Source organism: Lissotriton vulgaris, unplaced genomic scaffold, assembly GCF_964263255.1.
Source record: "Lissotriton vulgaris unplaced genomic scaffold, aLisVul1.2 SCAFFOLD_2061, whole genome shotgun sequence".
Taxonomy (NCBI): domain Eukaryota; kingdom Metazoa; phylum Chordata; class Amphibia; order Caudata; family Salamandridae; genus Lissotriton; species Lissotriton vulgaris.
In genome coordinates, this window is record NW_028247843.1 from 391,427 (window position 1) to 419,189 (window position 27,763).

The following is a 27,763-nucleotide window of genomic DNA, read 5'->3' on the forward strand; positions in this document are numbered from 1 at the left end:
GACTGTTACCATGAGGCACAGGGTCAAGACTGATTTGCATATAGCTGGGTTTAAACTGAGGTGGTGAAGTGAGTTAAAGAATGATGATGGATTAAACCCAGATCTGTGACTGAGGGTGAGTGTCTGAAAAGTTTCAGCGCTCCGTTCATCATCTCCTTGTGTTTGTTTTGGAAAATGAAAGCATGCATGACGCGCTGAATGTTGTAGGGAAGCATGTTGTGCCTGCAGTAGGAGAAACTCATGAAAGAAAATAGTGCTTCCAGGCTAAATAAGACATGCTGTGTAACAACAGAAGTAAAAGGGCCCACAAAGTAGATACAACAGTCATGGCTGGAAAAATCCACTTTCTTTTGGGAGCCAGATTTCATCTGGACGAGCTATTTTTAGGATCCACTCACCCTTTCTGGCAGAAGACAAACTGACTGTTGTCCTCTGCCTCTGAAAGAGGCCTACTTGTGACAAGATAGCAAGAATCAAAAGCATCTTTATTGCTCACAAAGTGAATGAACAATAAAAATGCCTTTAAATCTTGTTAACTTGTCACATTTGCTCAACTCTCAGAGACAGAAGTCAAGTGCACGTAAGCTCTATTTGCTTATGTATTTAGTAAATGAAACCTAGCCAAAAACGGCGAAAACTGCCCTCCCGGAAGTCGAGCCAACGACGTTTGCATATGCACTTGCTACAAATGAGCACACATTCGTCATCTTCAAACACACGAGTCAGCACCATTCAATCTACAGGGATTATCCGTGCTATTTTGTGTTTATCAGAGAGTCGCAAATACTACAAGTGACCATGGGCCAGATGTATCAAGCAAATTCGCATTCGCAAAGGCCAAAATTCTGCGAATTTCGGCCTTTGCAAATGCGAATTTGCTAAATGGAATGTATGTAGCAAAATCTGGTGCAAAATAAGGAATCGCAAAATTTGCGATTCCTTATTTTGCATTTGCATTTAAGGACTAGCAAATTTTGCGATTCCTTAAATGCAATGTATATAGCAAAAAAAATTTGTAAAATGCTCCAAATTATCACCAACTTCTAATTGGTGGTAAGTTGCGAATTCCTTGAAAAATGCACATTTTTGCATTTTTCAAAGTGCCGTGTGAGCCCTTAGGGCATGTATGTGCGCCACATGTGCACCCATGCATATTTCAGGGGTGCAACAGGGTGTCCTTTGGACACCCCTGCACCCTTGAAATTATTCTCAATTTGCGATTAGCAAATTGCGAATCGCAAATTGAGAATAACTTCCCATTCATTCCTATGGGCCTCCTGGCCCATGGAAATGAATGGGAAATTATTCCTTAATTGCGATTATCAATTTGCTAATCGCAATTAAGGAATTTTAAGAAATCGCTAAACAATAGCGAACTTCTACATACATCCCAATGTGCAATTCCCAAATAGCATTTCTAAAAAAATTGCTTTTTGGGAATCGCAAATGATGGTAATGATACATCTGCCCCCATGTGTCATGTCACGTCATAATACTTGTATTTGATTTCATTAAAATCATAAACCACCATAATACATTGTAAATAGAATGTAAGGAATGTTTGACAATGCTAGAAGTACGTGCAAAACGCAATCAGGTGCTTGAGCAGTCGACGAGCGGTAGCTTTAAAAGTATCTGATGGTGAAATAAAATATTATTCTAAAAATGCTACAAACCGTGTGTTACTTAAGGGCACAGTCTTTCTCTGCTGCACACAGGAACTAAAGTAGCCTCCTGCCCTCTACGTGCGGGTTTGGCAGCGCTGGCTGCATCTTAGAAGACGGCCTCTGAGCATCGAGCAAGACAGGGACCCGGCAGCGCCCCGGCTGAAGCTTTATCTCGCTCACCCAGCGGGCCGGTGGTCTGTGGGGCTCTATCAGCCGGGTCCAGCCGGGTGACTCCCTCCTTCTGGCCCCGGCCTCAGCTGCAGGGCCAGCCGCCCCACGGAGCCACAACACTTTTTTATTTCACTTATTTTATGCGTTTTTATACAGCGCAGCGCGGACTTTCCCCGAAATTGTCAGAGCGCTTCACAATAGGAACAGAACTGATACACGAGGAGAAAAGTACAGGTGAACAAATTACAAAAGCAAACGTTAAGTTACATGAGGCAAAAGTGACACTTGTGAGCAAACAAAACACAAGAGGTAGCAAACGGTGCATTACAGGAGGAAAAAGTGACAAGTGTGCAAGTTACAAAGGCGTACAAAGCACAAGTAGAGGTATAATACTGCAATAAATGGAGGACACTCAGGCACAAAAACAAATGTTATGTAGGCAGTGGTGGCACTTGTGCAAGTATCGAAAGCACACAAAATGTAAGAGGTAGCAAACAGTGTGTCACAAGAGAAAAGTGACGTGTGCATGTTGCAAACGAGTACCAGACACAGGTAGAAGGGTAATACTGCAATAACTGGCAGACACTCAAACCGCAAGAACACACTGGGAAGGCACTTCCATAGCCGTGGAGAGCTTGTATCTGGCATCCCATGAAGAACCGGCACACACACACCATGTCAACGTCATTTACATATGAACGCCGGCTGCTCATGGGGACCCTGTCTGGACAAAGGTTTCTCAGTAGTAGCACTAGGTTAAAACACAAATACACCAATATGAAAGGTCTAGAATCTAGATTTTACTCCCATTCAATGTGTCAGTGGTTCTTCGCAGGGGGCCACCAGGCACACCGGAAGGAGTTTTGAAGTCTTTGCTACTAGACCGCGGCTTCGAGGTATTGACAAACCAAGAGTCAGCAGCCCGCATAAGCCCTGCTTGAGCTGCATTTCCTTGTTCCTCTGTCTCCGCCTCCCCAGCTTATCAGTGACCTGAGCGCGCATGCGCATTATCACACCTGCTGATGCTGAAGAAAACAAAGGCTAACTAGTGGGTCTGCTTTCACTTCCAAAAGGCAAAACCTATAGGCTAAGCCAATGCTTGTTTCGAATCCAGCACTGGCTGAACAGTCGTTACATTCTCCAAAGCGAGCATTTATTTTCGACCTCTGCCTTTATTTATGTTTGACAAACAGCGAACTTGCTGCCGGAAATAAGACAACGGTTGCACTTTGAAAATTGTTCTCTTTGGCGGACGACGAAGTTTTTAGCGGGGAAAATTTACCTCTAAAACTTTGTTTGCATTAAACATTTTTTAAACAAAACAAGCTCTCGTTACAATGTAAACAATGTATTTCTCCACAACCTGCTTCCGTTCTCTGGCACTTTTCTGACTCTGTCAGGAGCGCACACTGGGAGGGAGGCGACCGCCTCCTGCCCCCTCCCCTTCCCATAAATGCCAACCCCTTCCACACCACACGACTCCAATATTCTTTATAAACAAATCTCTCTCTATCTCAAGGAGGCTCCCCTCCCTCACCCCAGGCCCCCAGTGGTTAACCCCTCAAATCACCATGACCGTCAGCTTAGGCTCCCCCCTTCCTTCTAGCGCCTCGCTCAGCACTAGGCTCATGTAGCGCCCACTCTACGCTCCATCACTCCCAGTCCCCAGCCCAGGCTCTCACCCCCAGCTCTGGGTCTCACCCCCAGCGCAGGGTCTCACCCCCGGCCCAGGGTCTCACCCCCGGCCCAGGGTCTCACCCCCGGCCCAGGGTCTCACCCCCGGCCCAGGGTCTCACCCCCAGCTCAGGGTCCCACCCCGGCCCCTGGGGGTCTCACCCCCAGCCCAGGGTCTCACCCCCAGCTCAGGGTCTCACCCCCAGCTCAGGGTCTCACCCCCGGCTCAGGGTCTCACCCCCGGCTCAGGGTCTCACCCCCGGCTCAGGGTCTCACCCCCGGCTCAGGGTCTCACCCCCGGCTCAGGGTCTCACACCCGGCTCAGGGTCTCACACCCGGCTCAGGGTCTCACCCCCAGCTCAGGGTCCCACCCCGGCCCCTGGGGGTCTCACCCCCACCCAGGGTCTCTCACCCCCAGCTCAGGGCCTCCCCCCTCCACTCACCGTCGCCCCCCTCCGCCTCCAGGTCCTTCCATCCTTGTAGCGCCTCGCTCAGCACTAAAGTCATGTAGCGCCACAGTCCCCTCCATCACCCCCAGGGTGTCCCTGCCCCCCACCCTGGCTCAAGGTGTCCCCCCCCCAGCTCAAGGTCTCCCCCCCCCCAAATCAGGGTCTCCCCCCTCCACTCACCGTCGCCCCCCTCCGCCCCACCTCCAGGTCCTTCCACCCTTGTAGCGCCTCGCTCAGCACTAGGGTCGTGTAGCACCTCGGGCCCTCCATCACCCCCATGGGGGCCCCTTCATCACCCCCATGGGGGGCCCCTCCATAATCACCACTCCCCCCTCTCCCCCTTAGGGTCTCACCGCCTGCTCAGGGTCTCCCCCTCCGCTCACCGTCGCCCCCTCCACCTCCAGGTCCTTCCATCCTTGTAGCGCCTCGCTCAGCACTAGGGTCATGTAGCCCCTCGGTCCCCTCCATCACCCCCAGGGCGGTCCCCTCCATCACCCCCAGGGTGGTCCCCCTCCATCACTCCCTGGGTGGTCCCCCTCCATCACTCCCTGGGTGGTCCCTCTCCCCTCACCGTGGCCCCCGCTCACCCCCAGGTCAGGGTCTCACCCCCAGCCCAGGCACTCCCCCCTCCACTCACCGTCGCCCCCCTCCGCCTCCAGGTCCTTCCATCCTTGTAGCGCCTCGCTCAGCACTAAAGTCATGTAGCGTCACAGTCCCCTCCATCGCCCCCAGGGTGTCCCTGCCCCCACCCCGGCTCAGGGTGTCCCCCCCCAGCTCAGGGTCTCCCTCCCCCCCCCCAGCTCAGGGTCTCCCCCTCCACTCACCGTCGCCCCCCTCCGCCCCACCTCCAGGTCCTTCCACCCTTGTAGCGCCTCGCTCAGCACTAGGGTCGTGTAGCGCCTTGGCCCCTCCATCACCCCCATGGGGGCCCCTCCAGCACCCCCATGGGGGCCCCTCCATCACCCCCATGGGGGGCCCTTCATCACCCCCATGGTGGGGGGCCCTTCATCACCCCCATGGGGGGGGCTCCATCATCACCACATTCTTTCCACCCCCCCCTGGCTCTCACCGCCTGCTCAGGGTCTCCCCCTCCACTCACCGTCGCCCCCCTCCGCCTCCAGATCCTTCCACCCTTGTAGCGCCTGGCTCAGGACCCGCGCCCCGTAGCGCCCCCTGCGGGCCTGGGACTCGGGGATGGGCCGCAGCGCCTCCGCCTCCAGCCCGCGGTACAGCTTGGGCCTCTTCGGGGTGGGGGCCGGCCGGCCCCGAGGGTCGGGATCGGGGGGCCCTGGGCCCCTCAGCATCGCCGCGCGCCCCCAGTGCTCCGGGCCTCGAGAGCGCGGTCAGACCCGGAACCGAAAGTGAAAGTAGATCAGGAGGGTCAGGTGGAGCCGCCGCCCCGCCCCGGGGCGGGCTCCCTCATATCGGCCCATGGCGGCCTCGGAGACAGGAGCCGAGGACGGGCTGCTGGGGCCTGACGAGGGCCCCTCATCCAAGAGCCACTCACCCGAGGGCTCCAGCCCGGACTCCACTCCTTCCCCGTCCCGACAGCAGCCTGACTTCAGCTGGGGCCCCGGTGGACGTTCCACACACGGTGACTACTCGCCCCTGCCAGAGGGGTCCGGTGACAGCCCACGAAGCCACCCGGAAGGGGCCCCGGAGCTCCCAGCGAAGAGGGCCGAGCACGTGGTCGGGGCAGGTGAGAGCTTGAGTGGGGGTGACAGTCGAGGGTGTCTCGGGCCTCAGAGGGATGTGTGTGTATGGCTGTCTTTAGACCTCGGAGTTGTATCTGAGGGGTGTGCCTGTTTGACTCAGGGCCGAGGCTGTCTTTGGCCGCAGAGTGAGGTGCCTGTAGGTATCAGAGACGAGGGTGTCTCGGGCCTCAGAGAGATGTGCCTGTAGGCCTCAGGGCGGAGGGTGTCTTTGACCTCAGAGGGATGTGCCTGTAGGACTCAGGGCCGAGGGTGTCTCGGGCCTCAGAGGGAGGTGCCTGTAGGTCTGAGGGTGTCTTTGGCCTCAGAGAGATGTGCCTGTAGGTCTAAGGGCCGAGGGTGTCTTTGGCCTCAGAGGGATGTGCCTGTAGGTCTGAGTGTGTCTTTGGCCTCAGAGGGGTGTGCCTGTAGGACTCAGGGCCGAGGGTGTCTTTGGCCTCAGAGGGATGTGCCTGTAGGTCTGAGGGCTGAGGGTGTCATTGGCCTCAGAGGGTTGTGCCTGTAGTCCCTCAGGGTGGAGGGCTATCTTTGGCCTTAGAGGGGTGTACCTGTAGGTCTCATGGCCGAGGATGTCTTTGGCCTCAGGGGGATGTGCCTGTAGGTCTGAGGGTGTCTTTGGCCTCAGAGAGATGTGCCTGTAGGTCTCAGGGACGAGGCTGTCTTTGGTCTCAGAGGGAGGTGCCTGTAGGGCTGAGGGTGTCTTTGGCCTCAGAGAGATTTGCCTGTAGGTCTCCGGGCCGAGGGTGTCTTTGGCCTCAGAGGGATGTGCCTGTAGGACTCAGGGCCGAGGGTGACTTTGGCCTCAGAGGGATGTGCCTGTAGATCTGAGGGTGTCTTTGGCCTCAGAGGGGTGTGCCTGTAGGTCTTAGGGCAGAGGGTGTCTTTTGCCTCAGAGGGTTGTGCCTGTAGGTGTGAGGGCTGCGGGTGTCTTTGGCCTCAGAGGGTTGTGCCTGTAGTCCCTTAGGGCAGAGGGCTATCTTTGGCCTTAGAGGGGTGTACCTGTAGGTCTCATGGCCGAGGATGTCTTTGGCCTCAGGGGGATGAGCCTGTAGGTCTGAGGGTGTCTTTGGCCTCAGAGAGATGTGCCTGTAGGTCTCAGGGACGAGGTTGTCTTTGGTCTCAGAGGGAGGTGCCTGTAGGGCTGAGGGTGTCTTTGGCCTCAGAGGGATGAGCCTGTAGGTCTTAAGGCCGAGGGTGTCTTTGGCCTCAGAGGGATGTGCCTGTAGGTCTGAGGGCCGAGGGTGTCTCGGGCCTCAGAGGGATGTGCCTGGAGGTCTGAGGGTGTCTTTGACCTCAGAGGGATGTGCCTGTAGGTCTCAGGTCCGAGGGTGTCTTTGGCCTCAGAGGGTTGTGCCTGTAGGTCTCAGGGCCAAGGGTGTATTTGGCCTCAGATGGATGTGCCTGTAGGTGTTAGGGCTGAGGGTGTCTTTGGCAACAGGGGGGTGTGCCTGTAGGTCTCGGGGCCGAGGGTGTCTTTGGCCTCAGAGGGGTGTGCCTGTAGGTCTCAGGGCCAAGGGTGTCTTTGGCCTCAGATGGATGTGCCTGTAGGTGTTAGGGCGAAGGGTGTTTTTGGCCTCAGAGGGGTGTACCTGTAGGTATCAGGGCGAAGGGTGTCTTTGGCGTCAGAGGGGTGAGCCTGTAGGTCTCAGGGTGAAGGGTGTCTTTGGCCTCAGAGGGATGTGCCTGTAGGTCTCAGGGCCGAGGGTGTCTTTGGCCTCAGAGGGGTGTGCCTGTAGGTCTCAGGGCCAAGGGTGTCTTTGGCCTCAGATGGATGTGCCTGTAGGTGTTAGGGCTAAGGGTGTCTTTGGCCTCTAAGGGGTGTGCCTGTAGGTCCCAGGGCGAAGGGTGTCTTTGGCCTCAGAGGGGTGAGCCTGTAGGTCTCAGGGCGAAGGATGTCTTTAGCCTCAGAGTGGTGTGCCTGTAGGTCTCAGGGCCGAGGGTGTCTTTGGCCTCTAAGGGGTGTACCTGTAGGTATCAGGGCGAAGGGTGTCTTTGGCGTCAGAGGGGTGAGCCTGTAGGTCTCAGGGTGAAGGGTGTCTTTGGCCTCAGAGGGATGTGCCTGTAGGTCTCAGGCCCGAGGGTGTCTTTGGCCTCAGAGGGATGTGCCTGTAGGTCTCAGGCCCGAGGGTGTCTTTGGCCACAGAGGGAGGTGCCTGTAGGTCTGAGGGTGTCTTTGGCCTCAGAGGGTTGTGGCTGTAGGTCTCAGGGCCGAGGATGTCTTTGGCCTCAGATGGATGTGCCTGTAGGTGTTAGGGCTGAGGGTGTCTTTGGCCTCAGAGGGTTGTGGCTGTAGGTCTCAGGGCCGAGGGTGTCTTTGGCCTCAGATGGATGTGCCTGTAGGTGTTAGGGCTGAGGGTGTCTTTGGCCTCAGAGGGTTGTGCGTGTAGGTCTCAGGGCCGAGGGTGTCTTTGGCCTCAGATGGATGTGCCTGTAGGTGTTAGGGCTGAGGGTGTCTTTGGCCTCAGAGGGTTGTGCCTGTAGTTCTCAGGGCTGAGGGTGTATTTGGCCACAGAGGGAGGTGCCTGTAGGTCGGAGGGTGTCTTTGGCCTCAGAGGGATGTGCCTGTAGGTCTGAGGGTGTCTTTGGCCTCAGAGGGGTGTGCCTGTAGGTCTGAGGGCTGACGGTGTCTTTAGCCTCAGAGGGATGTGCCTGTAGGTCTGAGGGTGTCTTTGGCCTCAGAGGGGTGTGCCTGTAGGTCGTAGGACCGAGGGTGTCTTTTGCCTCAGAGGGATGTGCCTGTAGGTGTGAGGGCTGAGGGTGTCTTTGGCCTCAGAGGGTTGTGCCTGTAGTCCCTCAGGGCAGAGGGCTATCTTTGGCCTTAGAGGGGTGTACCTGTAGGTCTCATGGCCGAGGATGTCTTTGGCCTCAGGGGGATGTGCCTGTAGGTCTGAGGGAGTCTTTGGCCTCAGAGGGATGTGCCTGTATGTCTGAGCATCTTTGTGTATAGGCGCACAGTACACAGCATCTTTGTCTCTAGGCGCACAGTACACAGCATCTTTGTCTCTAGCCGCACAGCACACAGCATCTTTGTGTCTAGGCGCACAGCACACAGCATCTTTGTGTCTAGGCGCACAGCACACAGCATCTTTGTGTCTAGGCGCACAGCACACAGCATCTTTGTCTCTAGGCGCACAGCACACAACATCTTTGTCTCTAGGCTCACAGCACACAGCATCTTTGTGTCTAGGCGCACAGCATCTTTGTCTCTAGGCGCACATCACACAGCTTCTTTGTCTCTAGGCGCACATCACACAGCTTCTTTGTCTCTAGGCACACAGCATCTTTGTCTCTAGGCGCACAGCACACAGCATCTTTGTCTCTAGGCGCACAGCACACAGCATCTTTGTCTCTAGGCGCACAGCACACCGCATCTTTGTGTCTAGGCACACAGCATCTTTGTTTCTAGGCGCACAGCACACAGCTTCTTTGTCTCTAGGCGCACATCACACAGCTTCTTTGTCTCTAGGCGCACATCACACAGCTTCTTTGTCTCTAGGCGCACAGCACACAGCATCTTTGTCTCTAGGCGCACAGCACACAGCATCTTTGTCTTTAGGAGCGCAGCACACCGCATCTTTGTCTCTAGGCGCACAGCACACCGCATATTTGTCTCTAGGCGCACAGCACACAGCATCTTTGTCTCTAGGCGCACAGCACACTGCTCCATCAGGATTCAAGCAAGCCGGGCCGAAGAAGGCTGAAATGCCAGAAACCGGTCCCCGGTAGCTTGTCTCCTTTCTGGTGAAGAATTGGCTTGGTAGTTTAGTCTGCCCTGTTCCCATGATGCACTGGGCCATGGACGGACTGATTTGCATATAGCCAGGTTCTGAGCTGGGATGGGGCAGTGAGATAAATAACGGTGATGGATCAAGCCCTGATCTTTGGACTGGGTAAGAGTGGTCTGTTTAACTCAGACACTCTGTTCATCACCACCCCCTTTTTGTAAATCGTTTTTGGCCACTATAGGTGTGGCAGGGTATACTCAGACATGAGTCCCTTTGTCACTGCTCCATCAGGATTCAAGCAAGCCGGGCCGAAGAAGGCTGAAATGCCAGAAACCGGTCCCCGGTAGCTTGTCTCCTTTCTGGTGAAGAATTGGCTTGGTAGTTTAGTCTGCCCTGTTCCCATGATGCACTGGGCCAGGGACGGACTGATTTGCATATAGCCAGGTTCTGAGCTGGGATGGGGAAGTGAGATAAATAACGGTGATGGATCAAGCCCTGATCTTTGGACTGGGTAAGAGTGGTCTGTTTAACTCAGACACTCTGTTCATCACCACCCCCTTTTTGTAAATCGTTTTTGGCCACTATAGGTGTGGCAGGGTATACTCAGACATGAGGCCCTTTCTCACTGCTCCATCAGGATTCAAGCAAGCCGGGCCGAAGAAGGCTGAAATGCCAGAAACCGGTCCCCGGTAGCTTGTCTCCTTTCTGGTGAAGAATTGGCTTGGTAGTTTAGTCTGCCCTGTTCCCATGATGCACTGGGCCAGGGACGGACTGATTTGCATATAGCCAGGTTCTGAGCTGGGATGGGGCAGTGAGATAAATAACGGTGATGGATCAAGCCCTGATCTTTGGACTGGGTAAGAGTGGTCTGTTTAACTCAGACACTCTGTTCATCACCACCCCCTTTTTGTAAATCGTTTAGGAGCGCAGCACACCGCATCTTTGTCTCTAGGCGCACAGCACACCGCATCTTTGTCTCTAGGCGCACAGCACACAGCATCTTTGTCTCTAGGCACACAGCATCTTTGTCTCTAGGCGCACAGCACACCGCATCTTTGTCTCTAGGCGCACAGCACACAGCATCGTTGTGTCTAGGCGCACAGCACACATCTTTGTCTCTAGGCGCACAGCACACAGCATCTTTGTCTCTAGGCACACAGCATCTTTGTCTCTAGGGGCACAGCATCTTTGTCTCTAGGGGCACAGCATCTTTGTGTCTAGGCGCACAGCATCTTTGTGTCTAGGCGCACAGCATCTTTGTGTCTAGGCGCACAGCATACAGCTTCTTTGTCTCTAGGCGCACATCATACAGCATCTTTGTGTCTAAGCGCACAGCACACAGCATCTTTGTCTCTAGGCGCACAGCACACAGCATCTTTGTGTCTAGGCACACAGCCTCTTTGTCTCTAGGCGCACAGCACACAGTATCTTTGTCTCTATGGGGAAAAGCACCTTTGTGTCTAGGCGCACAGCACACAGCGTGTTTGTCTCTAGGCGCACAGCACACCGCATCTTTGTGTCTAGGTGCACAGCACACAGCCTCTTTGTCTCTAGGCGCACAGCACCTTTGTGTCTAGGCACACAGCACACAGTATCTTTGTCTCTATGGGGAAAAGCACCTTTGTGTCTAGGCGCACATTACACAGCATCTTTGTCTCTAGGCGCACAGCACACAGCATCTTTGTGTCTAGGCACACCGCATCTTTGTCTCTAGGCGCACAGCACCTTTGTCTCTAGGCGCACAGCACACTGCATCTTTGTCTCTAGGCGCACAGCACACCGCATCTTTGTCTCTAGGCGCACAGCACACCGCATCTTTGTCTCTAGGCGCACAGCACACAGCATCTTTGTCTCTAGGCGCACAGCACACCGCATCTTTGCCTCTAGGCGCACAGCACACAGCATCTTTGTCTCTAGGCGCACACCACACAGCATCTTTGTCTCTAGGCGCACATCTCCACCTTTCCCTCCCCCACTAATGCCAAGACATTTGAAGGAACCCAGCAGTCTGTACAACCTGCACTGCCCCCTCCAGCGCCCATGCATGAGTTGTTGCAACTTGGAGCAGGGACTTCGCAGCTTGTTTTACGATGCAAATAATAATTAAGAATGATAATAATGCTATAATTATAGCAGTAATAAGCTGGCCCCATGTGGTCTCTTGACGTCTCTGCTGCTCCTTGTTTTCAGGTCAGTGGCGGACGCTCGTGAGCTGGAAGAGGCTCTCAGGACTGTTGGCTCTCATCCTGGTGATCGTCTGTGGCCTGTGGTTCTACAACTTACTAAGTAAGTGCTGATGTGGGTGAAAGTTGCCTTTTTGTAGCATTAACTATAATGTGTAGTTTCATAACTTGAGTGTAAAGTGGAGCAAGGTGTGCCCAGAAATATGGCTTCTGCGCAAGTCTGAAGTGACGTCAGAACTGCACATGCTCAAAATGCAAAGAAAAGTTGTGTGCAAAACAGTCTTGTATGCAACCACCAGGAGCATTGGCAGTGCCGGCGTGTTTTTTTTATTTTTATGCGGTACGTTTTAGAGTCCCTTTGCACATGGGGAGAGACATGTTTATTTATGCAGTAAGGCGGGCCCGGGGTATGGTAGAGTCCAATAATACCCAGGAAGAGACCAGTCACAAACCTTCTCCAAGGGTGACCCTGCCCGCTCCGGCCCTCAGTAGAATGAATCTGAATAGTTCCATGTCCAGCAGTGCTTTAAATGGAAAAAATAAGTGCAGGTACTCACCAAGTTACACTGTGGGCTAGGGGGCGGGCCAGAGGGTGTGGTTTGGGGTGGAGCTAGGGGCAAACATTTAAAGGCATCCAAATTTTCTTGGTGCATATAATAGACATTTCTGTTATCTTTAGACTATGCTTGTTGCTCTTGCATGTGCAAAAGGATACCTTTTAATATTGATCTTTGGAATGTCAGTCAATCCCATTCTGCCCTTTTTAGGTCGAGTCTAGCATTGCAGCACATGCGCTGTTCACTTTGGGTGGCATGCTGCTGTAGGGTTAGAATTGGAAGTGCCGTTGAAGCCCCACCCATATTTTTCATTGGCTAGTGTCATTGTCTTTGGTAAACGCTGGTTTCCGATTCAATATGTGTCTTCTTAGTCCCGCCTTTTTACCGCCCTGTCTCCCTTTGTGACCGCCCATCAGGACTGGATCTTTTACTTGCAGTATTACCCTGTTCCCGTCATTAGTCGGTAAGCACTATTTTTGCAATGGTGGCCGCATGTTTATTTTTGCATCGCGCTTTCACTTTAACAATAGCTGCCGCCCCACAATGCGAGTGCTGTGTGGGGTGGCAGCTATTGTAAAGTGAAAGCTCAATGCAAATTTAGACAAGCGGCTGCCTTTGCGCAATGGCGACAGCTTGTCATTGTTTCCAATGATGTCGTTATTGTTCAGCACCGTCATTAAAAGTTTAATGTACTGCTTGTTTAAACAGTGCAACAGCATGTTTTCCTTACTGCAAGGTACTTAGCGAGTGAAGTCTTGGCTCTTGTATTAAATCGCTGATGAGTCAATCCTTCCTGCCCAAAGTATAGAATATTAGGAGTCCACTTGAGGCTTTCCACATATATTTCGTTGTTCCTCTGAAAATTGCAATCTTTGCACTCCAGTTGTTGGGGTGAGCCTTTCAAGAAGCCCACCTGGTGCAGGGGTTCGCCCTTTTGAGCACTGGTCCTTTAGACTGACAAAGTAGAGATGAGCACGGAAACTGTAATATCAAGAAAGTATTTTAATAGGACTCGTGAGTGGAACTACATCGATACAGAACCCTCAGGCAATGTATGAGGTGGCACATGGAGTACAGAAACCATGGGCCTTACTTACTGTAGTAAGTGCAGTGTAAGCATGGAGGTTAAAAAAGAGGCAATACAAGTGTACACACAAATAGATTTGCACATACATGGATACATGAGAATCGCTTAGTCAACAAAAGGGGAGGCGCTATAACACTGCTGACATCAGTTAAAATAGCCTGACAGTTAAATACATGACAGGTGCATCTTAACAGCTAAAACTTCTCTGAGCATGCGCAGTACTCAGGTTCAGTGCTGCAGGAGCTAACTATAGATGATGACTCTGGCATAATAGAGAAGCAGGCAAGAGCGAAGGCGGGGAAGAACATGGCAAACACATGTCTTAAAATGAATGCCATAAAACAAAATGGCTTCAGATCATGCTAACAGTAATCTCTGCCAAGTTTCGACAGATGACCCTTTTAGCATTAGCTGAAGACATCGATGATTTACAAGGACCAAAGAGAACATCTTGTACATCAATAAACATCATTTGATTAACTTCTTGGTTTAATACATATTGGGCGTTTACATTCTTAATGTTGCGTTTGATAGGTATACAAGCAGTGATACAGATGGACATAAGCAACATAATAGTAGGATTGCAAAGAAGAAACATAAGATTGTCAATAGTTTCCAGCCCCAGGAAACAAATACTGTCCATAGCCAACCGGTTAAAGTCCATGTTCCAGTATCAGGGTGAATCTCCGTAGCGATTTTATGCAGTTTAGAGATTGCATTGAAAACTGAAGGGGCGTGATCCGGGATATAAACACAGCAACTGCTCCCGATGATGCGACATGCACCACCACGGTCAGCTAACACAACATCAAGGACCATTCTATTTTGAAGTGCCACAATTCTTGCAATTTGCAGTTCTTCTGTGATGTTTCCAAGAGCCATAGCTGTCTGGATGGTCACAGCCTCTACGACACGTGTTAGGCATCTGATTTCCTGCTCTTCAAAGCGGCACCAACAAAGAAGAACAATCCCAAATTAAAGTCCACATACTGCTGCAGTGCAGTGTCAGTCTGATCCACCTCTTCATGATTTATTGTCCTCTTATATCGATTCTTGGAAATGTCATTAAACAGTCTATAGTCCTTGTGATAACATGCATGGGCTAAAACAAAGGTGGTAACAAAAAGGACACATAGCAAGTTCCTGACCATCCAATTGGTAGATGGTAGTATCCTTTCCTCCCACAGACGAAGAAAGTATTGTGGGATGACATAAAGCTACTGTTATTCGCCCCAGTAATGTTCAGTACCAGGATACAGTCGCTCTTCCCCACAGGAATATTTCCAACACTATTTACACACAAGTCTGCTCGGGCTCTAGTAACAGCTATAACAGGTGGTCCATTTCCCTTGGATGTTCAGGTGTTTGGGAAAACATAGCGGTATGGGGGAATTTCCTCGGCGATACTCCTCGATCTCCCATACAGTTCCTTTTGCCTGTGGATCTCCTTCCTCATCAGGGTAACACACTTAATATAGCCGGAAATTTAGTCTGCCTACATCAGCATAGGTGATATTAGCAACTTCAGAAGCCCACAGCAATGCGAACCAAGCTTGACAAGAGCCATTGTGTGAAAACAGTAGAGGAATGAAAGGTGTTCCTCCCTTTTTCTGATGAGCTGGCATCATTCTACACACCCAACAGTTTGTAGTGTTTGTAGCATTATGGGTGTGATGCAACATCTGAATGAACGTATTATTGAGGTAGGACATTCTGTGCTGCTGTTAATGATAGGGAAGGGAGAAATAATGGTGCTCAATGGGGGCTGAAGTAGTGGCATTCAGTGCTTGTCGAACAGGAGCCACTTCCATAGGGGTGACCAATGTGTACACAAAGGGAAGGGTTAGGCCTGACCAGGAGGACATGGCAGTTCACAGACTGCACACAGGCACTGCGGTGGCAGGCCTGAGACACCATTTTAGGGCTTCTCTTGTGGGTGGCACAATCAGTGCTGCAGGCCCACTAGTAGCATTTGAATCACCAGCCCTGGCACTCTCAGTGAACTTTACTAGGGACTACTTGGTAATACAAATATGCCAATCATGGATAACCAATCACAAAAACAATTTACCCAGAGAGCACTTGCACTTTGACACTGAACAGCAGTGGCAAAGTGCCCAACGCATCTAAACCAGCAAAAACTAAATCAAGCACAGCATCAAAAATACAGGAGGTAGAGGCAAAATGATAGGGGGAAACCACGCCAAGGATGCCAGGTCTAACATGTGTCCCCTCCAGCTGAAACTGGGGAGAAATACCTACCCTCTTGGGAGTTCTCTTCACTAAGGCGGAAAAACCTGGACACCCCATCAGCATTGGTGTGTTCTGTGCCAGGGCGGTATTCCCCCGAAAAGTCCATTCCCTGTAGGGAGATGGACCACCTCAACAGTTTTGGGTTCTCACCACTCATCTGCATTAATCATCTGAGGGGCCTGTAGTCTGTCTGAACACGGAAGGGAGTCCCAAACAGGTAGGGCCTCAGGTTCTTCAGAGCCCAGACCACTGCAAAAGCTTCCCTTTCAATTGCACTCCACCTCTGTTCCCTGGGGAGTAGCCTCCTACTAATAAAAGCTACAGGTTGGTCCCAGCACTCGCCGTTGATCTGTGAGAGTACTGCTCCCACACCATGCTCTGAAGCGTCTGTCTGCACTATGAACTCACTGGAGAAGTCAGGTACCTTTAGCACCGGTGCTGTGCACATGGCCATCTTTAGGGCATCAAAAGCAGTTTGGCAGGCTGCGGTCCAATTCACTTTCCTGGGCTGCTTCTTGGAAGTGAGCTCTGTCAAGGGGGCAACGATGGTGCCATATCCCTTGACAAACAATTTACCCGGGGAGCACTTGCACTTTGACACTGAATAGCAGTGGCAAAGTGCCCAACGCATCTAAACCAGCAAAAACGAAATCCAGCACAGCATCAAAAATACAGGAGGTAGAGGCAAAAAGCTAGGGGGAAACCACGCCAAGGATGCCAGGTCTAACAATACTGATTTATTGATTCCACCTTCTAGGAGGAATACATCTAGTTATTAGTGGATGCATGGTGCTTGGTGGTCGACCAACACAAGTATATTTCCTGCCTACAGTTACCCCATTACTGCTGCCCATGCACTGTGGACCCAACATCTGCACAAATGATTTCTCTCCATAGTAGTGAGATACACCTACTTCATGCATTCCTCAGCAGGGTGATGAGCCATGAATGTGGTCATATTTCTTCATGCCCTGGAAGATGCTTTTAAAAGCGGTCCATGTGGAGTCTGGGAGGACATAGGACCGGGCTTTCCATCCACCGGTAGGTGAGAGACATTGATTTCTAGAAGTTGTTTCACTTTCTTTAGAAGCGAGAGCTGGTCACAGGCCATCTTGGGTGAGGTTGTTGTCTGGGGTAAATCCAATTGACTACACTCCACTTATTTTCTTGTCACATTGACAAAATGCAGCGAGGGTGCCAATACCCTACTGGACCCAATATATTCATCCAGATGGAAGGCGGGACAGATGCATCTCCTCGTCACCCCGATGCCCCCTGTTCCAGGTTGCATGTCAGGATGGACTCCTTGAAAGACTCTTGTTTTGATTCACTGCCATAACTCAGCACATGTCTCAATCATGGTAAGTCCCATAGACCTGCTCTGTCTAAGGGACCCCCTGCTGAAAGCTCACCCACCATTGGTCCTTCAGAAAGTGAACCCCTCATGCCACAAGAAAAACACCACATCCTCGTACTGGAAACATCACCACCTTGTGAGATTGAGTATTCTCTGTCCCCAGTCCACCCTTTATTTACCATCACATCTCTCCCTATTTTGTTTGACCATCCAGTTGTTGTAATATATTTCTATTGTGATCTATTAATCTATCCCATTTATTGTAGATGCATTTTACTTATTTTTTTTTGTTCCTTGTTTTGCTCATATATTCAGTTTTTTAGAAAAGGTCCATTGGCCGAAATGTGCTTTTTGTTACAACTTGAACTAAAATGCTATCAAACAAAAGATCTAGACCTCAGGATAAACGAGACATGAACTCACTGCACTCATTAGGTCGAGCCTCGACAGCGCTGGGATACGGGGATGTTAGGCGATCTGTTGTCTGTACTTTGTGGGGTCTGACTCCTCCCGCGCTTTGGATTGGCTTTTGCATGCGTCATTTCAAAATCGCTAATGGGGGGTGCAGGTCTCACCTTTTCTGAAAAGTTCACTCCCATGGAGTATTGCTGTGGGTACGAGGAGCAACGTGCATGCAGACCCTATGTGCAGTCGGGTGCAGTCCACCTTTTCATCCACATTATTATTTGTTTTACTTTGGCAGTGCAGCACACTTTAACTACAGTGGCTGCGCGCCTTCCTTTTGTTTTTTTGGGCAGTGTGGCATGCTCTTTAACCAGGCGCCCTTCTTTTCCTCAGAACTTGCCCCGAGTACCTTGGTATTTGTGGATGACCAGACGACTCAGCAGGTTGAACATTCACACGTAACCTTCTAATTAAATACCGGCAGGCCTGAGCCTGTGCTTCAGCTGAACAAACAAGCATTTGCAATGTAATAGATCTCGCAATACTGATAGTTTGAGGTATTCGCATTGCAAATAATGCAACGCCAATAGCTCATACTTTCAGTAATGTGATACCTAGTGCATTGCAAATGCTTATGTAGTGAGCCAGTGTAGGAACCTGGACCTGTATATACTATATCAAAGTGTGGTATAGTGTGCACAGAGTCCAGTGGAACTCCAAAGGTAGGCAGAGGTAAAAGCAGACAGCACCTTACTCTCTATTTGTAGTAGTATGGGCGAGTAGTAAGGCTTTATCAGAGGGTAGTGTTGAGCATTTGTTGTACACACTCAATCAGCAAATGATGTCACACACTCAAAGACTGAACTCAGAACAATTTTGTTTGCATAAAAAAAATTACGTTATTTTATTTCTTAGAACCAAGCAAGCCTGACAAAGGTAAGTGGTTTATACTTTGCAGTAACAATACAGTTGAATTGTAGTTGTATATGTATCATTTGCTTTGGTTACCGTAATAGCACTGGTATTGCAATACTTTGAAATATTGTACATATACGCTTATAATGACTTTTCAGTAGTAGTGAATGTAAATTACTTTGCAGATTACTTTTCTTATACATTGTAGTATACCTGGATACTACACTGAGACATTTCTTGGATAAATGTAAGTACATGCTTTTTTGTTATTTGTACACAATGGTATAGACTTTTATAGATTTTCAAACTTCACACCTCAAAACTTTTTCACAGCCAACAGTCAATGATATTGTATGGGAGGAAATAGTATTATCGGTTAACAGGTAAGTACTTTGTTGTGGGAGTGGGTTTTCTGGGGTTAGACTCAGGGTCGAGTATGCACTCTCAAAGCACCCTCAGCGGCTCTAGGGAGGCCGGGTGCAGAGTGCTGAGGCCCAATGTTATCCAACGGGGATAGGGGGCCTCTGGTTGATCGTTGCTGACAAGCAGGCCACAAGGTTGTGGGAGCAAAGCTCCTGGACTTTAGCTCAGGGCAAATGGGGGTTCAAGATAGCACCAAAGTAACACCCTCAGTGACACTAGGGCGGCCGGTGCAGGGTGCCTGTTTGGCGTTGGGTGCCCTGTAACTTTCAATGGGGATTCTCTGGTTTGCAAACGCACTTCAGGCTCGGGACGAAGGTCTTCTGGGTATGACCATCACTTGGAGAGGTAAGCTGGGATACTGGGGGTTGGCTGGACACCATGGGTTGGGCCACCCAAGGCCGTGGGGCGTCAGGTGCAGGGGTGTCTTTTAGGGTCTGATCTTCTTACCAGCTCCTGGTCGCAGACCCTCTGGATTTGGGCTGCAGGCGTCAATTGGAGACTTGAGGCAGGTCAGGGATCACTGGATCTCTGGTCAGGATCGACGGGGAGACCTGCTTGTGGTGTTGGGCCAATCTAACTCGGCAGTGGGCATCTGGTTCAGAGTGGTGCAGACTCGCGGATCCAGTCGGAGCCAGAGTCTGGGGCTGAGCAAATCCGGTGCTCACGGGAGACAAAGTCTTTTCTGGGAAGGCAGGGCTGTTCCTCCAGGTTCTTGAGGGCTGCTGGCTGCAGGACACACCGGAAATTTGCTGTAGCAGGTTTGAGGTGGGGACAGGCCGGTAGGGCTAGTTCAAAGTCAGTAGGCATCGTCCTCTTCTTAGTCAGCAGGCTCTTTGGGCCTTCTTCTCTTGTTCTTTTTCTTGGTCTTTTCTTGTCTGAGGGGGTCAAGGTTCAGGGGTGCCCCTAAATACTAAATTTAGGGGCATTACAGGTAAGTAAAGCGTGGTACCAATGGGTCCCTTCCTTGGGGTAGGTACACCACTTATTATGCCACCCTCCAGTGGGAGGAAGACATATGCCTCTCTCTAGTTGGCTGGGTCCCCCCATCAGCAAGATGACAGGGACTGAGAGTTGTGCTTCACCTCGACTCCCCCACTTGAGGGGTGGGGTTGGCAGAGGTGGGCACACCTCCCTTCCTCACTTGGTTGTCCCGCTGATTCTCCCACCCAAAGTGTGAGTCAGAACCGGTGGGGACCAGTTGCTGGAAGAAGCAAAGGGCCTGGGGAAGCTCACAAAGGCGTTAAGCCTTTGAAGCTTCCCCTTCGTGGATCCTACCCATCGTGGGGGGAGGAGGCTTGCCACCTCGTGACAGGATGTGCATTGTTTCCGACCCCCGAGAGCAGCAGGCTCTCGACCCAGCAGTCCAGAAACATGTCTGGTGGTGGCAGCTGGGGAGCAGCCACTCAGCCTGGACCCTAGTGGTAGGTCGTTTTTCAGGGGGCATCTCTGAGAAGCCTTCTGTGTGCATTTTTCATTAACTCTCACACTCATTTTCCATTAACTCTCACATAAAAAATAAAGCGTCAGGAGAGAGCATGTCCTGCCCAACAATAGGCAGGATAAAACCATTTAAACAAAATAGTGCTTGGAGGCTGTAATTAAAGCCTACAGACTAACAATACATGTAGGACGGCCAGTCCTTATGGGAGATGGAAACAAAAAATATTTGCAATGCAATAGGTCTTGCATTTGCGATGATTTAAGTTCTTGTCATTTACAGTGTCAGTAGCTTAAACTCTAATAAATTCAAGAACTATTGCATTGCAAATGCTTGTGATTCCATGTGACATTGAACAATCCTATGTGCTCAGTTTAAGCTCTCTAGCCCGACTCTTTTGGGTCCGAGCGGAGCAGCGCGGCCTGGTGCAGGCTTTATGCATCTGTTTTGTTATTTTCCCTTAAACTCCTCTCCCTCTCTGAGGAAATATAAATTTTATGGTCAAGTTATGTTCCCTAGCGCGTACCCCACCGTCTCCATGTACGAGTTAAAGTGCATGTAACTTCCCTCCTGTACCAGCTATGAAGACGCAAATATATTTGCGTCCACCGTTAACATGTCCTCTTTCAGACCCACCATGAATGGGTTGAATGGCCCGTTCCTAAGTATGCTATGCCAACGTCTTTTTGTGACGTACTTCTACGTTTTTCAGCTCTGGCTGAGTAGGCCCCTGAATTTCTGCCACCGAGCCTCTTTTCTGGCTTCTGACTCGAAGGGCCTCTGCCCAGGCTGCCTCAGTACCCGTGAACTCTGACTTACTTTCAGCGCGGCCCCTCGCGCTCAGCTCAGCCTGCTGCCTGCCAAGATCGACTATAACCTTCGAGTTATCTGTTCCGCTCCCCGAAAATACATTCCTGCCTGCCAGTTTCAGTAAACATCCTTCCTCAGCTGCAGAGCCAAAGGGCCGGCCTGTCTCTATGCAACTAAATTCAAGTAATTCATAGCCCTTGTTGCCATGCTTCCATGGAAGGCCCATGCCCCCCACGCTTCTCATACAGACACTCAGGCGCTTATACACGCACTCACAGCAAGTATAGAATAGCTTCTACCCTAGAGACCTTTCCGCCCAGATAGCTTAGTTCCTAAACATCAGATACCAGATATGATAGAAGCACAAGTTGATCTGACATGCCAGACTTCTGTCTCTTTCCGTCAGTGTAAATGTCAAGTCCCCATGCACCCTCTAGTCTCACGTGCATCACACGTCATGCAGCTGCGCGCGCATCCAAGCTTCCGATTTCTGCTGACATTGCAACATTCCTGTTAGTGCCACCCCTTTTGTGACACTTACCTGTGACGTTTCTAGCACACACCTCTAGGTCACGCCTCTTGATCATGCACTTGTACCACGTGTATACTGTTATCTTGTCTTCTCTCAGCTGTTACGCCTTCTATACTGTTTCCAATGGTGTAAAATAAGTATATAAGCTATGTACTGTTAAACAAAATGTAGCGCTCTATCCCTTCTGACACCCCTGTGGTGGTCAGAACATGATATCCTGGCCATGACCATTCCTTTTTAAGGAATAAAACCCTAAGAACTCTAACACCACGGACTCTGCCTCTTTCTTCCGATCTGAGTTATTATTGATTAAGTACTTACTTGCATAGAAATTAAGAGAGTAAATTAATTATTTACGTCATTTGGCGCCCGAATAGGGACCCCTCCCCCACCTCACGCGCCGGTTGGCGCATTGCAAGCTCTGTCCCCTGCCATCAGTTAGATGGACCATACGCGTACCGGCAGGATTTCCTGCATCTCCCTCTGACCCACGGAGGTGACGAAGACTGCGATCAGTGCCCAGACGAGGCGGTGAGGAGTGCGGAGGATCCCGACCAGAGCCTAGCCGAAAGAAACAAGGTCCGAGGTGTCAAGAGGCCCACCAGTTTTCCGAAGTTTTCCGAAGTTTTCCCGAAGTTTTCCGAAGTTTCGAGTCGAGCCCAGTCGAGTTTTCCGAGGCCTTCTGTTTCCGTGCTTCCCGGTGAGTACCATTGCTGGGACGTATCTAGACGGGTTTGGGTACACAAGTCCGGTCTGCACTGTTTTTAGGCAGTGTATCTGTACTGTTTAGCAGTATATCTAGTATTCCGAATTTCTGAATTTCTGCACTGTTACACCAGTGTATCTGTACTGTTTAGCAGTACATCCGGTATAGGGGGTAATCATCTATGTCTCCAATGTTTTTTCATGTGATTAATGTCGTGGTATGAATGTGACCGTTTTATGTGTATTATTGTGTTTTCTCGTATAACTAGTTATATTCAGAATTAAGTATCAAGGACCGCGCATTCAGAATCAAGTAGGCAAAATGCCGTTTTTCAACAAGTTAAAGCAGATAGGAACTAGGAAAGGGATGTTAGAGGAAGAGATTCCTATCCCCCCTAGGGACACTCCAGGTAACTTTATGTATAATAAGCATGGCATAGATGCCATATTGTATCTAGAATTATGGACCGATTATACAAAGCACCTAGACGAGAGACACAGATGGCCAGTTAATGGAACATGGGATGCCGAGTGCATCGTGAAGGTCGAGGAGGCATTACGGAAAAAGAAAGCCAGACAATCTCAGAAAGACGCCATAGAATTTTGGCGTAAGGAATCACATAAACGTGCTGAAAGAGCACTCCGTAGAGAAGACAGACTTAGAGAATCAGATAAAGCTCAAGAAAATGAATTAGTTACTGAAGGAATCCGAGTAAAAACAGAACAAATAGATCGCATCCGAAATAGCCAAGTAAACGGCATGTATCTTATGGCCGAGGGTACACCTGACGCCATTTCAGAAATACCGAAAAATCTGCCGCCACCACTGGTCCCAACTAAAGTAATGCATAAGACCACTAAAGATATATTCCTGAATTCCTATCTAGAAGATGTAGCTCCAGCTTACACCAATCTGCCTGTTCGTGCCCTGCCTACTGACAGAGACGGGGATGGCACTCCGCCCCCAGATCATGCTTCGCCGGTACCGCAACAGACTTCCCCTGTTCCGCCAGCCCCGCCACTTCCAGCACCTAAAACAGATCTACTGAAACCACGTTTACCAGATACTACTAAAAGACAAATTCAAATACAGACTGCACACAGAGATGATACCCAAACCTCCGCTTCAGGGGGTGCGACCGCGGGTCCTCGGACCCCGCCATTGACACACAGATTAAATGTCAGAGATATACAGAGTCCCCTCACGTTCAGGTCTCCTCACTTATCCCGCTTGGACGCATTCAAGGAAAACATTTCAGTTTGTAGATACGATCCAGTACCCGGTAAAGACGATCTAATGATATTGGCATCACTACGGTTAAGATCTGCTACTGATATCTTGCTAAGCTATGTAGGAATGAAGGACCGTCTAGACAGGATATACGAGTTTGTACAGACAGGGAAAGACCCTGATAGCATCAAGAATGCCATGGAAAACCAGAAAGTTGACATACAAGCACAGATACTACGATTTTTCATAAACTGTCTAATAAGAGAACGAGATAGGCCTGGAACAGATCAGAGTGAATTAGATGCACTGAACAAGTGGGGTCAAAATATAGCCGATGGAAAACATGACAAACAGAATTGCATAGCCACTATGTACAGCAAAATAAGAAAAACAGTAATAGAGGTACACCAAAAGGAGAAAGACAAAGCTTCCTCTGAGGAGGAAGAAGAATCTGAAGAACCAGAAAAGACTGCAGGCACCATAGCATATGTAGGTAAGGGAACTTACCTTAGGAAGGGTATCCGTCCAGAGAGCAAGAGAGTTTTCTTCTCTGCCTTGACAAATCCGAATTCTGCTGAGCATCAGTTCCAGGAAACCGATAAAAGGCTTCGAGATCGAGTTGGGTACCATGTACTCAATTCTATGGATGAACAAGAACTAGCCCGATCAGCTGTATCATGGGCCGAAAATGCAGACATATATAACGATGACACAGTGGCGCAGACATTTCTGAACCTCTCCCCCGACGAACAGAAATTAGCAGGTGTATACATGATTCAGCACCTTCTCATCAAATACAGAAAACATTATTCTGATCCAGGTCCCTTACACGAAACACTAGAAGCACTACTCATGGATAGATGGAGAGGCTTAAGCACCAAATTAATTCAAATAATTCTAGAACAACGACACAGATATAATACCTTTGTAAGCTCTGAATATGTTCCCGCCCCGCCCCCAGAAAGGAAAATGTATCACATGCAACGCCTGAGTGGCGTTGAAAGTCAGAACCCCTTACGAGAAGTGCACCCTGTTATGGGTGAGGATCGTGTCTTGAAACGCGTGTATGTACACACGCCTCTGACTAAATTAGAACTGTTAGAAATGAAGAAACTAGTCCCGTGCCATGATAAAGACCCTGCAGGTTTTCACAGAGAGCTTAAAGACATGTTACTGATGGGGGATTACACATATGATGACATTATGAAAATGTTAAAGGTACTATTACCCACGGGTATCTTCGAGAAATTAAAAGAAAAGGAATGGGAGGTGGGGGACACAAAGATTGCATGGGCAGAAATAGAGGAGGAAGAAAGAAAACGGGTCCCGGGGGTAGGCCTTGGGGACAAAACTAAAGCATTACCAGGTTTGATAGTACAGGTTCTGCCCAGATTATTGACAACTAGAAAGGAAGATTGGGACACCATCTCGTCCTGTAAACAGAAACATGATGAAGATACTAGTGACTTCTATTCAAGATTCGAGAAATGTTTTATTATTAATAGTGGCCTCAAACCAAGTAGCGAGTCGTACCCGCATCTTTTTGTATCAAAGTTAGTGGAGAATTCCCTACCGTTAGTTAAAAACCGTGTATACAAGGTCGAGAGTACATGGCAAGCAAACACGCCATCACAGATGTTACAGATGTTACAATACCATCAGAATAGAATTAGAGAAGAACAAGATCAGGAACAGAAACGTATGAAAGACACGAAGATGAAAATGTTAGTAGCACAGACGGTCCCAGCCGACAGTCACAGAAAGGGTACGACCCAGACAAGTCACAACGCAGCTCCCGTTAAAGGGACATGCAATTATTGCAAGCAGCCAGGTCACTACGTACATGAATGCCCAGTCCTGAAACATAACATAGCGACAGGTAAAACTAAAGAAAGACCGCATCCACCTAGACAAGACCATAACCAGCATCAGTCTTCACAGAATACACAGAATACACAGCCTATGCATGCTTCTTCGACTCCAGCACAGACAGTAGCGATACCACAGCCACAGCCCATTGCCGCGTCTCAGCAAGTTTCACAACAGATGTATCAGTATGCCCAGTCCGCTTATCCCGAATATTCCCGATATACATGAAACAGCCTAGAGAGGGAAGGTGGCTTGCCTCTTATTGAGATTCCTGTAGATCAAGAAGGTCCTTATGTACACAGTCAAGTATTGGGAAAAGACAGAAAGTTTTTAATTGACACAGGGGCAAGTCGCACTACGATCAGCCATGATGAAGTCCCAGGGGCACCCCTCTCAGGCTCACAGAATGTTTCCCTTGGTTTTTCAGGACAGCCTATTGTAAATGAGGTATCAGAACCAGTTCCCCTGGCTGTGGGTCCATTATCGCGTGTTACAGACTTGTTACTTACAAAATCATGTCCAGAAAATCTGTTAGGAATTAAAACGTTGAAGGCTCTAGGAGCTATAATATGCTGTTCCCCGGAGGGAGTTAGACTCTTTCTGCGGGATTTCAAGGGTCATTATGTTTTGCGAGAATTCGATGTCAGATTGAAAAGTGTACCAGATTACTTGTGGGCAAGAGGCCCAACTGATGTAGGTTGCATGCATATCACTCCGTACCGCGTTACACTCAAAACAGGAGTTGTATTACCCAGAATCAGACAATACAAGTTACCACCCGATGCTGTAGTGGCTTTACTGAAAATCATTGACGAGCTCATTGCCCAAGGAGTGGTCGTCGAGACCGACTCCAATGTCTGTAATTCACCCATCATTCCGATTCTTAAACGTACTGATCCCAATGCACCGCCAGTATATCGGCTGGTGATTGATCTTCGAGAATTAAATAAATGCATTGTACCACAGTATCCTGTGGTCCCTGATATCTCATCCCTATTGACTGCCATTGATTCAGAAGCAACGTTCTTTACTGTAATTGACCTCAAGAACGCCTTCTTCAGCGTGCCTATTGATCCAGAGAGCCAATATCTCTTCGGATTCAGTTTAAATGGACGCAGCTTCAAATTTTCACGCGCACCTCAAGGATTCACAGAAAGCCCCAGCATCTATAGTCAAGCACTGAAAAGACAACTAGATTGTATTCAAATGCCAGTTAACACCGCTTTACTGCAATACGTCGATGATCTACTGATCACCGCACGAAGTGAGCCCGAATGTGAAAAAGCATCACTGACAGTTTTACATTTCCTAGCCGCAAGGGGCACAAGGTGTCCCCTTCGAAGCTACAATTCTGTGTTCAGCAAGTTGTGTATTTGGGTCACTTGCTGTCCAAAGTGGGGAGACAGCTCACTCCCGATCGCATTCAGTTAATTGTAAATATGCCGCAACCCCAGACACAAAAGGAAGTGCGGGCCTTCATAGGCCTCACCTCATACTGCAGACAATGGATTCCTCAATATGCATTCCTAGCTAAACCACTCATCCAGTTAACGACACAAGAGGCAGCAACTTCGACTGCCCTCCCTTGGACTCAGGAACACACACAAGCTTTTGAAGAATTAAAGAAAGCATTATGCCAAGCACCAGTTTTAGCGACACCATGTTACAGCAAACCGTTTACACTTTTCGTTACAGAACGTGATGGTACAGCGTTGTCTGTCCTCACCCAAGATCAAGCAGGTTCACATAAGCCTTGCGCTTATTTCTCAAGTACATTGGATTCAGTAGCCCAGGCACTCCCTGCGTGCTTAAAGTCAGTAGCAGCAACAGCATTAGCAATCAGACAAAGCGACTCAATTGTTTTAGGTCATCAGTTAACAGTTCAAGTACCACACTCTGTAGAGGTTTTGTTAAACAGAACCCAGACTCAGCACTTAACTATAGCACGATTGACAGGTTATGAATTAACACTATTCCAGCCACACATAGAAATCAGACGCTGCAGCATCTTGAACCCCGCAACACTGTTACCTACAATTATGACAGATCCGGCCCAGCATGATTGTATAGAAATCATTAATGCAGTAACAAAGCCACGACAAGACTTAACAGATGTCCCATTGACAAATCCAGACCTGACACTTTATGTGGACGGTTCATGCATGAGAACAAGTACAGGAGAATTAGTGGCCGCGTATGCCGTGACCACTGAAACTGAAGTTAAAGAAACACATCGTATTGACACACTGTCTGCTCAAGCAGCAGAGCTCATCGCTCTGACCCGAGCTTGTATTCTAGCCAAGAACAAGAATGTTAACATATACACTGATTCCCGTTACGCATTCGGAGTTGTACACGACTTCGGAGTCCTCTGGCAAGAACGAGGTTTCCTGACCTCTCATGGGGCCAAGATACAACATGGTCCCCTCATTCAAGCACTGTTAGAAGCAATACATTTGCCCTCGGGCATATCAGTCATGAAGTGTAAAGCACATACTAAAGTTACAGATTCTGTTTCCCAGGGTAACGACCTGGCAGACCAGACAGCAAAACATACAGCACTGACTCACACCCAGATTACTGATGTGACAAGGACAATA

General features: G+C 49.6%; 2 protein-coding genes across 3 annotated transcripts in view; one reads left to right on the forward strand and one right to left on the reverse strand.

The window, feature by feature from the left end:
• The window catches only part of LOC147665014 (C-type lectin domain family 2 member B-like), a 57,607-nt gene extending 52,274 nt beyond the window's left edge, over positions 1–5,333 (reverse strand). Inside the window, exon 1 of one of the 2 annotated variants that reach the window (XM_086949821.1) lies at positions 5,061–5,333. In XM_086949821.1, the coding sequence (XP_086805947.1) occupies positions 5,061–5,265 (205 nt within the window). In that variant the 5' untranslated portion in view covers positions 5,266–5,333. The remainder of the gene's footprint in view (positions 1–5,060) is intronic. The other variant, XM_086949820.1, reaches the window with a different exon arrangement.
• A 59-nt stretch (positions 5,334–5,392) lies between these two features.
• Positions 5,393–27,763, forward strand: part of LOC147665015 (uncharacterized) — a gene marked incomplete at its 3' end in the record, with an annotated part of 55,261 nt that continues 32,890 nt past the window's right edge. The window contains exons 1-2 of the mRNA XM_086949818.1: positions 5,393–5,660; positions 11,589–11,684. Of these exons, the coding sequence (XP_086805944.1) occupies positions 5,393–5,660; positions 11,589–11,684 (364 nt within the window). The remainder of the gene's footprint in view (positions 5,661–11,588; positions 11,685–27,763) is intronic.